General features: G+C 41.5%; 1 protein-coding gene across 1 annotated transcript; it reads right to left on the reverse strand.

The window, feature by feature from the left end:
* Positions 1-4,332: 4,332 nt before the first annotated feature.
* On the reverse strand, positions 4,333-12,240 carry LOC139284474 (uncharacterized). Its single transcript, XM_070904764.1, has 13 exons — positions 12,098-12,240; positions 11,562-11,752; positions 11,135-11,299; positions 10,372-10,516; positions 8,905-10,069; positions 8,659-8,803; positions 8,250-8,393; positions 7,981-8,039; positions 7,476-7,663; positions 6,431-6,825; positions 6,242-6,338; positions 5,111-5,291; positions 4,333-4,810 (listed from the first exon to the last, which is right to left on the reverse strand). The coding sequence occupies exons 3-13, from the start codon at positions 11,266-11,268 to the stop codon at positions 4,680-4,682; spliced, it is 2,784 nt and encodes a 927-aa protein (XP_070760865.1). The 5' UTR covers positions 11,269-11,299; positions 11,562-11,752; positions 12,098-12,240; the 3' UTR covers positions 4,333-4,679.
* Between the last annotated feature and the right edge of the window lie 1,624 nt (positions 12,241-13,864).

Genomic DNA, 13,864 nt, shown 5'->3' on the forward strand with positions numbered 1-13,864 from the left:
GACTGTACAATGAATAGATCGGACAGATTTGAGCATCTTTATGACAGCGATCTATATCTTTCCTGCAGGGGGGCTGCTGAAGTCCCTAAATGTACTTTCAAGACAAACAAACAAGTTCAACATCAACCAGCGTCTTGATGAACTTTTCTTATGAGACCGTGCTTGTAGGATTTACGCCACCTTCTTCCTTTAGCTTTTTTTAGTTGATTAATTACAGGGATTTGCCGTCACGTGGGGAGTCTTCAGATGTCAAATGGAAGGTTTCAGGTAACAAACCTGTGCCAAATCTACGTAAGTAAAGTAAATGCAGATATAACACAGAGTCCAATAGGCTTATCAGAGATCAAGTGTCCTTTTGTATGCACTGAAAGCTGCCAGGAACCTGAATATGCGCTAATATCTGCATATAAGTAGGCTGAGGCCAGGTAATGTCCCAGTGCACCTGAATATTCACGTCTAGTGATCAGTAATGTCTTATCTTTACAGATGTGCTGATCATTCAAAAAGAAGAGGGTAGATAAAATCTAACTCTGCAGATGGTGATATTTACTGATGGCTAATTCAGCTGATTTCTGAAAATGAAAAAGAAATCTGTCTGATAAAACCACTGTATGCTGAGGCAGTGACCTCCTGACATGATTAATCCAACAAAGATGGGGCGGCGTCAGTCAGACGCCACACACTTCCAGTGGGTCCTAAGTGATGATTGAGAGGGATTATTTTTGCGTGAGTCTATACATTGTTTTTTAGGAAACTCCGGCTCATTCTGCCTTTTAAGTGAGTGTGTGTTCAGACAAACAAGCACGTTTTGTTACCTGAAACGTTTCATTTAAGATTCAAAGATCACCGGACTGCAAATGGATGTAATGAATCAATTTAAAAAGGCCGATAAAGAATGTGGAGTCAGTGGAAACTTATTGTGGTCTTGTGGTCCTTTGACAAGGCAAGGCAGCTTTGTGTAGCACCTTCAGTAAAAAGGAAAATAAAATCAATTTAAAGAGAATAAAATGAAGTAAACAAAAAGATGCTCCAGATTCAATAAAGGAAACGCAGAAGAGAAACCAGTCAATCAAGGGAAGAGGAGGTCGGCAGAGTTTACGTTTAGATATGAAAGTACAACATAGTACAAGAACAGTGGCAGAGCCCTGAAGCAAGATTTGTCCATTTTCGAATGAATATTTTATATTTGAATTTCCATTCCTGAACACACGCTGCTGTAATCCAAATCAATCTGGTCATAAGAAACGAACGCAGGAACATTTTCAAAAATGTAGATTTTTGATGAAGAAAATATTGACGTCTGTTCTGTTTGGTTCCTGCTTTCAGTCTGCAGGATTGTTTTCCAAATGTCAAGTATCAATATGAGTCCGTATTGATGATTCCAAATAAAAGAATTTCACATCAAACACCAAAACTGTCATGTTTTGTTTCCTTTATCAACAGCAGCGTTTTTCCTTTCTTACAACCACACCAGTCAAATGGTATTCATGAGACTGATATGTCTTCCTCTTGATAACAGCATAACAATAACAGGCTTTTCTACATATCTCGACACACTACAATGCCACTGTGTTATCAAGGACAGATTCATTACTTTTTGTTTCTTTTTTTCTCTTTGTTTGTATTTGGAGCAGCACTGTACATTTAAGACAAGGCAAGTTTAATGTACGTATCACCTGTCAACGACAAGGCAATTCAAAGTGCTTCGACATAAAAGACGAAATATAAGAAACACAAGCAAGGCAGTATAAAAGCACACGTACAAATGGGATTTAAAACAGTAAAATAAAAGTCTAAAATAGATTAAACAGGACAGTAAAACATACAGTGCAGCTACAGTGCAGGAATATGAATAAACAGCTGCACATTTAATAAAATGCAAAAACTAAAGAACTGAGTTTGAGCAGATCTCAAGTTTTCTGAGAGTTTGTTTCAGATAAAAACTGAACGCTGCTTCTCCGTGTTTAGCTCGGACTCTGGGGACAGTATGCAGACCTGATTCCAGACCGCCAGAGAGGTCTGGACGGTTCACGATGGAGCAGCAGATCAGGAATAAACCAATCAGTGGTTAATAAACCAACAGTAGTATTTTAAAATCAATTCTTTGACACTCAGGAAGCCAGAGCAGAGATGTGAGAACTGGACTGACGGGATCCACTTCCCTGGTTTCAAGCAGCTCCTCTGTGTTAAGTGGAGGCACAGTATTCACTGTAGCATATTTTTGGATCTGCATAAAACTTTAATCTGAGCAGCAAGTGCCTTTCAGTTGACTGTACAATGAATAGATCGGACAGATTTGAGCATCTTTATGACAGCGATCTATATCTTTCCTGCAGGGGGGCTGCTGAAGTCCCTAAATGTACTTTCAAGACAAACAAACAAGTTCAACATCAACCAGCGTCTTGATGAACTTTTCTTATGAGACCGTGCTTGTAGGATTTACACCACCTTCTTCCTTTAGCTTTTTTTAGTTGATTAATTACAGGGATTTGCCGTCACGTGGGGAGTCTTCAGATGTCAAATGGAAGGTTTCAGGTAACAAACCTGTGCCAAATCTACGTAAGTAAAGTAAATGCAGATATAACACAGAGTCCAATAGGCTTATCAGAGATCAAGTGTCCTTTTGTATGCACTGAAAGCTGCCAGGAACCTGAACATGCGCTAATATCTGCATATAAGTAGGCTGAGGCCAGGTAATGTCCCAGTGCACCTGAATATTCACGTCTAGTGATCAGTAATGTCTTATCTTTACAGATGTGCTGATCATTCAAAAAGAAGAGGGTAGATAAAATCTAACTCTGCAGATGGTGATATTTACTGATGGCTAATTCAGCTGATTTCTGAAAATGAAAAAGAAATCTGTCTGATAAAACCACTGTATGCTGAGGCAGTGACCTCCTGACATGATTAATCCCACAAAGATGGGGCGGCGTCAGTCAGATGGGTGTGTGAATTTGTGAGAGGAATGCTGAAGAATACTTTAAGTTTCATTATGAATATTAAGGAATATTATATGGGATCCTCCTCCTGTCCACGAGTCAAAGTGTCCTCGAGGGAGACACTAATCTTATTTAGGTGCTATATGATGCATGTTATCTAATGGTTCACAGTTAGTGTCCAACTTATTGTTTATTACTTATAGATGGAATTGACTGTTTTCAACAGTGAAATGTCATATCTCATTGAGACTGTATTCACTGATTAATTAGTTAATTAGTTAATAATCACGCTGAGATGTGAACGTGATCTTACCAGCTGTCACACACACATAGACCTTTCTCATGTACGTCTTTATCATGCGCAACATAAAAACCATTCAACGTTAAACTTTAAACCTGCAGTAGCAGATTTTTTGTTTGCCACTTGGGGGCAGCAAAAACAAGTTGTGTCCACAACGCTGACATATCGTCACCTTTAAAGTTGATATGATGAACTTGTTAGCAAACAATTGCTTGAAGAAAAGCTAATTTTATTAAATATATTTATTTCATCCAAGCCCCACCTCGCAGCAGTTCCCTTTTCTTTAACAATAAGGGAACCTTCTCCTCGCTGTGGTGGAAGCCCACTACCGTTCCCGGTGGTCGATGTGGGAGCACGTGGGAGAAACAGCGCTGTGGACTGATTTCTACGTGAAGGACTCGGGCCTGAGCCTCTCTTCAGCTCCGTGTTCAGCTCCCCGACAGCACAAACAGTGTTTGACACTAGCGAACGTTAGCTTACATACGTTTCAGCTAAAAGTAGGATTGTACTGTCAGCAAAATACAGAACTGATCTGCGAGTCAACGTTCACTTTTTAGGATGTAGAGAAGGCTTAATGCACATAAACGCACCCCAGAGGTTAGGCGGTGTAGAAATCCAGGAAATTTGTTATAAATTACAATTATTTTCTCTCCTCCGATTATGTATCTTTCCAAGTTTGCTCCCCTATTTTAAAACATAAGCGGGCGCCTGTGTAGCTAGCTGGCTAGTGATTACGGGTACCAACGAAATAATAATAACAGATGTGTTTGCTTAATGTTTATACAATATTCAAGGAGTCAGCACAGTTGGCTTCAGCCACAGCTTAAAAATAACAAATCCAGTGATGTAGTTGACTGGAAGCCTCGCCTAATGTTCGCTCTTTAAGTACAAATTGAGGTCATGATAGATTGTGCCGCCTTCTTTTCACCTGTAGCTTTGGAGTACTGTAAATACATTGTTCAGCCCACTAATCGTATAATGACTGTGGGCAGTTGCCTCTCTTCATTCATTGCCAAGAAGTAAGTGACTCATTAAAAGCCAGATCAAGTTTATAACAACACTGAACTCTGAATGACTCAGACAAGACCGGAGTAAAGACAATCAGCTTTTATTCTTCACGTTTGACTGATGCCTGAATATAAACTGCACAGATGAGATGAGTGATTGTAGGCAGGTACTGATGCACAAACAGCTCACAACAAACTGTGTTAATAAAGGCAGAAAACAACACGTTTCCCTTCGACCGCTACGAGTAATACATGTAAGTAAATATTCATCACACCCAACATCTTTAATTCACCCTTCATGCTGCCTCAATCTATTAAAGTTACTTCTAACCACAACGATTCAAACCACCGATACGCTAAAAAATACACAAAAAACATTGTAGCTGAGAATCTTTCTCATCATCCGAGTGGATCAAGATGTCTTCTCTGTCCTCAGTCTGTGTCAGAGGTTGGCAGGGGTTGGTATTTAGCTTTGGACCTCCTCGATCGGTAGACCACCACCACCACTGCCAGGAGGCAGCCGACAGTGAAGACGAGGTTCATGCCCAGATTCAGGCTCGGTCCTGCTGCTGAAAGGGAAAAAACATGATCTATAGTATCGTCCCTGGTCACTGATGATTAATCTACATAATCACAGTGTAGCTGTGGCACAGGTGTTTCTATTATCTTGTCCATCCTCTTTACATCAACAATTGGAAGCTAAATCCCCGAAACACGCCTCTTCATAACGCTCAGTTCAACTGCATCACAAACTACTTCCTCCACGATGGTCAACACTTTAACCTTCATGAAGGAGGATTTATTACTGCATTCTTTTTACCGAGGTGTACTTATTGAACTGGCAAGTGTATGTGCGCACTCACCCTGGCTGTCAGACGTTTTAACCAGGTGCAAAGGTCCCTGGGAAATGGAGTGGCTGGAGCTCTGAGCCACAGCTTCTCTTTTGCCGCGATGTTTCTCTGACTTGGACCTGATGCATCCCTGAGAGCACCTGGTGTTAGGAACGCCAGACTCACACAGGATGACTGAGCAAGTGATGTACACCTGCAGACACATGGAGGTAAAGTCACAGTTTGTTGCTTTGGTACAAACATATGTTCTTGTAAAACTGCTTACAAATACATTTCTACTTTATTTATTTGGCTACTATTGGACAGTTTTGATTATATAATCAACGTTGGCTCCATACTTGTTGCTAAGTGAATGATAAGGCATAAATAATTAGAGATCTTTTGTGGCACCATCCATTTACTAACCTTGCAACTGCTTAATTCTACCACTGGGAGTCACTAAAATAAGATATTTGAAATCCCATACATAAGGTATATTTCCCTTTTAAACATTGGCGGGACAATATGAATCAATGAGGGATGGGGGATTTCCCATTTAGGATCAATGATTTTTGACCTTTCAGGTAGTGAAGAAAAAAAATACATTTGTGTTTTAACCCATAAGAGCCCAGACCAGATTTCCCCTTAGAGGACAATTATGGGGAATACACCACAGACCAAGTGGACCACATTGAAGACATTTCTGATGGGCTTTTTTTTATACTACCCCTTAATGTCAAAGATCTGCGATGGTACATATATAAGTTACGTTGGGCGTTTATGGTAAATGTACTTGTTTTATTGTTTTATATTAATTTGTTCAAGAAATATGGTCAAAGCAGGTTGACTGTATACAGGAGACACTATGAAAGCATTAGAATCGTTAAATGTGTTTTAACTTTCCTTCAGTATCAAAATACAGGCTTTTTGAAATGAGTTGCTTCCTTCACTTGTGTTTACATGTCACACCACCATTTTGAAAAGGTCCCGACCTGCCACAGTCACATGACTGTGGCATGACCACCGCACCAGGATGTTACGTACATGTCTCTTAGGGACTTAATGAGTTAAGATCAAGCTGTATGAGGACGATTCTGGGGCCTTTGAAGTGTGTGTTACACTGGCGTCACAATGGGTTCTTACGGGTTAAAAAAGGAACCTTACCTCCTCATGAGCGCCAATGAACTCAAAAGCCTCCATTCCAAATCTGAAATGAGACTTGGAGCTGGGGTAGATCTGCACTGTGTTGTCCCTCGCACACCTGACAATAGGTACAATGGTTTATAATAAGAAATAGAGGCATTTCTCATTATAATCAACTACCACACAAAAGCCTTTTCACTGTGTACCTACCCATTTTCGATGATGGTGTAGCTGATGCGAGAGGTGGGGTTGTCATAGGGGGTTGCCCTGCAGGACTCCACAAACAGCTCTGTGTTAGGGACGGAGGTGGTTGCCTCGATCTGCATGAACATCATCTGTTTGAGGTACACCTCCACCGGATAAGTGCTGCTATCAATTTGTTTTCTGAACCGCTGGCTCTCGAAGAATTCAAACTGGAAGGTGAAAGCACCGAAGCCTTTCTCTGTGAAGGCGTATGGGTTTTTGTGCCTGAATCCCAGCGTCAGGTTGGTTCGCTTGGGATAGACGCATGAAAAGGCGATCTCGACGTCATGCTGCCTGGAAATGACTTCATTCGGGTCAGCAGATGTGATCTCGTTCTTGAAGATGATGTTATCGTCATCCTCCTAAAGATGAAAGAGAATTACATTTGGAAATGAAGCAATAGTTGTTGCCAGCCCAAATAAACTAGTACAAGTCAATAGTGTCAAATTAGATTAAAGAAATATATTTTTCAGGTAACTAAAACATGTTGACTAGTTGAACAGGATTAGAAACAAGTGCTGAATGAAGCACTAATCTTTGTTACAATCAAAAGCAGGTAGTTGAAGTTGGTGCTCTCAGCTATGGTCCATTTACGGTCCACGACGTGTTTGAGTCACAGACTGGAGCTGATAGTTCGCTCCAGCCAGAAGCACTTGTTGAACTTTGGATTGGGTCTGTTTTGGCTACCAGGCAGACATGTTGGCTATCAGGGCTCACTTGTAAAAACAGACATCTGACAAGCCAAAAAACCAAAGCAGCTAGTTGTGTTAACTGAGAAAGAACTTTTTGATATTGTATTTATTTATTTTTTCTTACTAGAAAAATTATTTTAGATGATTATTAATTCTTCAAGACTGAATTGCCATTTCGTTTCACGTTAGCCAATTTTCTGTTTGGGTTATTTTGTTTTATGTGTCCCTCTCTAGGCTGCCACGGCTCCCCATGCTGTCAGCTTATATTGAATCAGTGGAAATAACACATCGTACACCGTGATACAGTTTACATGCTGTACCTCTACGAGCGTGCCACATGTGTTCAGCGACATGACGGCCACCAGGTGGGTTGAGTTGGAGCGTCTTGTCAGGTTGCAGGAAGGATTCTTGAAGTCGTTCAGATGCAAGTTGTCCTCGTTGCGTCTGATGAGGTAGGACTTCTCCACTTCCACCGTTATCGTTGTTTCGTTGCACGTCACAGTGGTCTCTAAACATAGTGTGAGACATGTAACATTGATTTGTTTCATTGTGATGATGTGATCAGGGTAGAGGACAACTTATTACACTTAATATCAAGAATAATAAAACACACAAGCTGAAAATTCTGCTTTTGCTGCCGTGTGAAATTTAACTTTTCTTGATTACATTATAACACTTAAATTCGTTTGCTTGTAGAGGACAACACTTGTGTATGCAGCAATATATGAACGTGAATCTGCATTATTCACTTATTCAACATATTCATGGTCTTACATTACTTATGAATAAAAACTATATCCTAGGGTTAAAATGTAGTCAACTAACCGTGGTGTCCAACATCAGCAATCACACAGCGTAGCTCTGACTGATAGATTCGGCCATATCTGGAATATAACATAAGACAGGAGAGAATAGATCGTTTAAATTATATAAACTGTTTGGCCAGGGAATATCTGATGTAGAAATACACAAAGATGGAAGAAGACATGTAATAAAAGCGTTGATTTGAATCTTGTTTTTAAAATTTTCAAGTGTAGTTTTCTCATTTAACTTGAGCCCATGTAGTCCAACCAAGTGATCCATTCAAAACGCACCTGTCTCTCGCCTCAGAAACAAAGCAAATAGGAAAATGATCATTCAATTCATTATCAGTTGGTGTCCATTTTATGATATATTCTTCTGTGGAGATTTTCTGCTTTGAAATGCCCTTTGGTCCAGTTACAATCAGGCCATGAATCCTACAAGAGAAACAATGTTTTCATAACTTTGCAATGGGGAACGTTATTCCTAAACAGCATAATAAGTCAGGTACAGTGAATGTCACGAATATACTATGGAAATGTTTGGACAAATTAATAGTTTGTGAGTGGCTCTGAAGTAAGTTAGTAATTACTGCAAAATAAGACCCTACAGGATGATTTAAAACCTTGTTAAAAGTGTAATATTGGTGCACATTAAAACACAAATTATAATATGATTGATACGAACATAACATTTCCTTACGTGGTGTACTGGGCTTTGGATCTGACTTTGATCTCGAGGGTGTGGTTGACAAATGCAGGAAGATTTACTCCATTAATCGGAGATGGTGACAAGAAAATGGGAAAGTAATCACCATCAAGGCATGAAGGGGCATAGAAGGAGTCCACTGAAAATCAGATGAGAGGACAGACAGACTTTGATGAAGAGAAACTGATGAAATGTTAATATTCAAATCAGTGTTTGGCAAAAAAACAAACTTTACCATACCATAAACAGAAAACTGCAAAGGAAGCTGGCTTATAGGAGCAATCGTTGTTCGGTAAGGCGTTGTGGTGGTGGTTGCTGCAGCAGTGGTGGTTGCTGCAGCTGTGGTGGCTGCAGTGGTGGTGGGTGCAGCTGTGGTGGCTGCAGCAGTGGTGGGTGCAGCTGTGGTGGCTGCAGCTGTGGTGGTTGCTGCAGTGGTGGTTGCTGCAGCTGTGGTGGGTGCAGCTGTGGTGGGTGCAGCTGTGGTGGCTGCAGCAGTGGTGGGTGCAGCTGTGGTGGGTGCAGCAGTGGTGGGTGCAGCTGTCGTGGCTGCAGCAGTGGTGGGTGCAGCTGTGGTGGGTGCAGCTGTGGTGGCTGCAGCAGGTGTGGTTGCTGCAGCTGTGGTGGGTGCAGCTGTGGTGGCTGCAGCAGTGGTGGTGGCTGCAGCGGTGGTGGGTGCAGCTGTGGTGGCTGCAGCTGTGGTGGTTGCTGCAGTGGTGGTTGCTGCAGCTGTGGTGGCTGCAGCAGTGGTGGGTGCAGCTGTGGTGGGTGCAGCAGTGGTGGGTGCAGCTGTGGTGGGTGCAGCTGTGGTGGCTGCAGCAGTGGTGGGTGCAGCAGTGGTGGGTGCAGCTGTGGTGGCTGCAGCAGTGGTGGGTGCAGCTGTCGTGGCTGCAGCAGTGGTGGGTGCAGCTGTGGTGGGTGCAGCTGTGGTGGTTGCTGCAGGTGTGGTGGCTGCAGCAGTGGTGGGTGCAGCTGTGGTGGGTGCAGCTGTGGTGGCTGCAGCAGTGGTGGGTGCAGCTGTGGTGGCTGCAGCAGTGGTGGGTGCAGCAGTGGTGGGTGCAGCTGTGGTGGGTGCAGCTGTGGTGGTTGCTGCAGCTGTGGTGGGTGCAGCTGTGGTGGTTGCTGCAGCTGTGGTGGGTGCAGCTGTGGTTGCTGCAGGTGTGGTGGCTGCAGCTGTGGTGGTTGCTGCAGGTGTGGTGGCTGCAGCTGTGGTGGTTGCTGCAGGTGTGGTGGTCGGTAGGAATGAGAATTGACGTTTACGCCTTCCCACTGAAAAGGGGCGCTTTGATGTGTATGACCCGTCAGAGTAGGACAGAGTAATGTGTTTGTTGGGAAAGTCCTCCACCACAAGCTCAATTGGATGGTATCCATTCGAAGTGCTGTATGTATACTGCAGGGAGCAGGAATTCTGACAAAAAGGAGAGATACTTTCACCACACAATATACATCACAACGGCTACAGTTCATGAGTTGTATATTGGCATCCTTGGTTTTACTCCCATTTTATGTCAATGTTCTCTAAAATGTACTTTTAAATCACAATCAGGTTTTAAATTTGAGAAAGCACAGGTTTTATATTGGAAGTTCGTACCCTATTTTCTGAATTGCCTAAAGTTTAAGTAAAATAATAATGTGATATAGCTTTCTATTGAAAATCAAAACATGAGTTCTCTTATACTGAATTATCTATATTATATACAGATCCCTTACCTGATCTAAAGAGAAGCCTCGGGGCAGACCACACAGCCCACACTCTCTATATCTCTTAGCGCCTGTTGGCACCCTGCATCTGACGTGGTCACCATCAGGGTCAAACGCCGTCATGTTGAATGATCGCGGGCAGTTCCTGGGTACTCTGTAACATGTCAATCAACCGAGTCAGGACCGGTCTGTGTCCGATAGACTACACCTTTGCAGAATACATTAAAACATAGAACATTAGACATGACATTAGACACCACTACTTTGGTCCAACTGAAATATCTCAACAACTGTTTGATTGATTGCCATGAACTTTTGTGCAGATATTCATATCCTCTGACTTTTGATTGTAAGTGAAATGTCTCCGCTACTATTGGATGGATTGCCATGAAATTTGGTACACAGTTATGTCCTCCAGGACGAACTGAATTAACTTTGGTGAGCCCTTTGACGTCTCCTCTAGCGTCATCATCAGGTCAGATTTTAATAACTTAATAACACTTTGGTTTCTGATTGAATGGCTTGCAACAAAAATGACATTCCGATCTGGCTTAGCTGCACTTGGTGCTAATTAGGGAATGTTACCATGCTAGCATGCTAAACTAAGTAAGCATTACACCTGTATATTCTGGCTGACACCAAAGTCATTTAACCTCTTAACTAGTTAAAGACGCTGCATGCATTTTTGATCAAAAGATAAACAGCGTATTGATCAGTGTGATGCATCAAACCAACAACCATTAAAAAGTAAAGAGGGGATGTTGGTCATTACCTGAGAATAGGCAGCATGGTAGTGATGGGAGATCTGTTAGATTCACCAGTATCAGATCGGGTTCCCAGGTCCACATGTGCCATCATTTTCCAGCTACCCAGTGTGCTTCTAATGTTTGATATCCAGTAGCCCATCCCGAAGGTAGGTTTGATATACTTTGGGTAGCTGTTTGAAGAAATAACTGAATATGAGGACAACGTAGCAAATATTTTCAACATTATCTAGTAATCATTATCACAAGCGCATTATCTAGCGCAGTGGGAGGTAACAAAGTGCCATAATCAGATGGAAGCTCTGAACTATACCCAGATTTTCTCAGTAACATTGCAAATATAGCATGTGTTAACAGTACAGCATGTAACAACAAATGTTTTATGTTAACTGAGGTGCATTTTGCTCAAGAAATCTTAAGTAAGTAATATCTCACCGGATTTCAAAGGGTAGATTGCCGTTGAGTTTTCTTTTTGTCACCCTCTCATATTGGCACCACCTCAGACCATAGGAATCCCAGGCAATACGTGCACTGGTAGACTGGGCCAGGGACCCACAGTGACCAGAGACACATGAGTAGTGATTCACATAGCACGTGTATGTGGCTTGCTTGTCTCGAATATCTACCTGCAAAGAATTATGCAACAATTATCAATTGACCCACAGTTTGTTGAACTTTCAAGCCAGCAACATTATGAAGGAGTGGGTTGGATATCTCATTTTGCAAACATTTGGAACAAACTTTGAATGTACCGTCCTCTAGTAGTGATCAGAATATCATCATTCATTATATGAGGTTGAAGAGAAAAGCTACCTCAAGCCAAGTTTCACTGATGACAACAGAACGTTACATGCCATTTCTATTAAACGGGGTTATTTGTAGGATTTTTAGGATGTAGTACTTTTTCTCTGACAACGGAAATAACAGATACCCTCTGATGAGATTCGCTTGATACCCAAAGTTTAACTTACCTCATAAGTCCCATCTGAAATCCGTCCTTTTGGGGTGAAGGTCAATGATCCGCCAAAGTACCTGTACGTGTTACCGTACCTGGTTCGCCATGCAGATGCAGCTGAGACTATGAGCAGCAGATGCGGCAGCAGCAGCGGGAGAGAAGCCATCCTCCTGGATATGACATCTGCAACAGGATCTGCATCTTAAATATTCTGCTACAAGGAAATGAAGACAAAACAAAAATGTTTCATCATGGACCTCGTTTACTGATAGTGTAAACCATGACGCAGAACCAGTTTTATCTTGCTGTGTGCGTTCTAATTCCTCACCTGTCCTCAACACAACAGCCTGTGTCTATTTGTTCTTAAAACCCAACTTTTGATCGAACAGTGATCTAAACTTTAAAAAGCATTCGTTTAAATTTTAATTATTATGTGCAGGTGACCGACCTGGTGTTAAGGACCACCTGAAAACCTCAAAATCACATTCTGGGTGTCTCAAAAATCAGATTCAAGCTAATTATGTTCTATGTATATATACAATGAAGTTTATTTGCACATCAGATTGACAAATCCCAGCTACTGTACCTTGTCTACTTCTGTCTGAAAGGTGCGTCCGCAACAAATGACATGACGCTAAGCAATACAGTCAGGGGGAAGAAGGCACAAGGCTAAGCTAAGAAGATAAGGGTGGAGATGCTCATGGACTCCCTGCAGGGGTTAAGTTTCCCACTTGTTACTTTCTCCTTTGCACTTGAGTTTGCAGGCCTGTGTATCGCCTGTCTTTTCTGTATTTGCATTGGCATGTTGTCAGATTGATTAATGAAAATGTTGTGTTGTTGTGAAAATGAGTTGTTTAATGTACAATGTACAATACATACATATATGTATATATACATACATATACATTGCTCTTGTATATATTTCTTACTTTTATTTGTCACTTAAATATTGTAAATGTGTATATTTTTATTTTCTATTTCTTATTTTTATATTTTATACATACCTTTATTTCTAAATTTATGTTGCTTTCTACGTTTGAATGGGAGCACCGGTACTGTACAATTTCCCCCCCGGGGATCAATAAAGTATTTCAGATTCTGATTCTGAATTACAGTAATCATTTGTGTGACTGTGGGATTATTTATTTTGTTACTATAGAGTAACTCTCTCCTAAATGGCATGCAAGCTGCAGCGCTTCTCATGGACAGGGTTGTGGCTGACCTTAATCCATCACTCAGCACTTGGTTTGTTAATTATCTCAGTCTGTTTCGAAGAATTCTTTCTCACGCACACTTTCATGTACCAGATACATCAACAAGGAAGTTAACACAATTACATGAAATAGACGAAGACGATGCTAAAACTAAAACTGCAGAACATGAATGTAGTGTAATGTAGACATGAATTACAGAAGTGATTCTATCTTTCTCTAAATATAAGTTGCTTTTTATTTCCGTTCTGCTCTGGGCCTTCAGTTTGTTTGTATTTGATGATGCGTGTATATTGTACGTATTTATATGCTACATGCATGCTTCCTTGAGGTAGACAGTGAAGACACAGAGTCCACAGCCATGCAGCAGCGCTGTGAGGCTGCACGGAGGCACTGCAGCGCTTTCAACTGAATGCTATCGTCAGCATGCTAACATGCTCTCTATGACAATGCTATTGTTTAGCGGGTATAATGTTTACCATGTTCACCATCTCAGTTTAGCGTGTTAGCATGCTAACATTTGCTATTTAGCTCAAAACACAAACTACAGCAGAGGCTGATGGGAAGTTTTG

The sequence above is a fragment of the Enoplosus armatus genome, chromosome 1 (genome assembly GCF_043641665.1).
Source record: "Enoplosus armatus isolate fEnoArm2 chromosome 1, fEnoArm2.hap1, whole genome shotgun sequence".
NCBI lineage: Eukaryota > Metazoa > Chordata > Actinopteri > Centrarchiformes > Enoplosidae > Enoplosus > Enoplosus armatus.

Bases quoted from the DNA above. Each gene is read 5' to 3' on its own strand.
- LOC139284474 (XM_070904764.1), bottom strand. From the start codon at position 11,268: ATGGGCTACTGGATATCAAACATTAGAAGCACACTGGGTAGCTGGAAA. The intron at 6,826-7,475 runs GTACAGCATGTA...TTTCATCTTTAG, and splicing joins CATGTGGCACGCTCGTAGAG to GAGGATGACGATAACATCAT. The intron at 6,339-6,430 runs GTAGGTACACAG...ACCTATTGTCAG, and splicing joins TACACCATCATCGAAAATGG to GTGTGCGAGGGACAACACAG.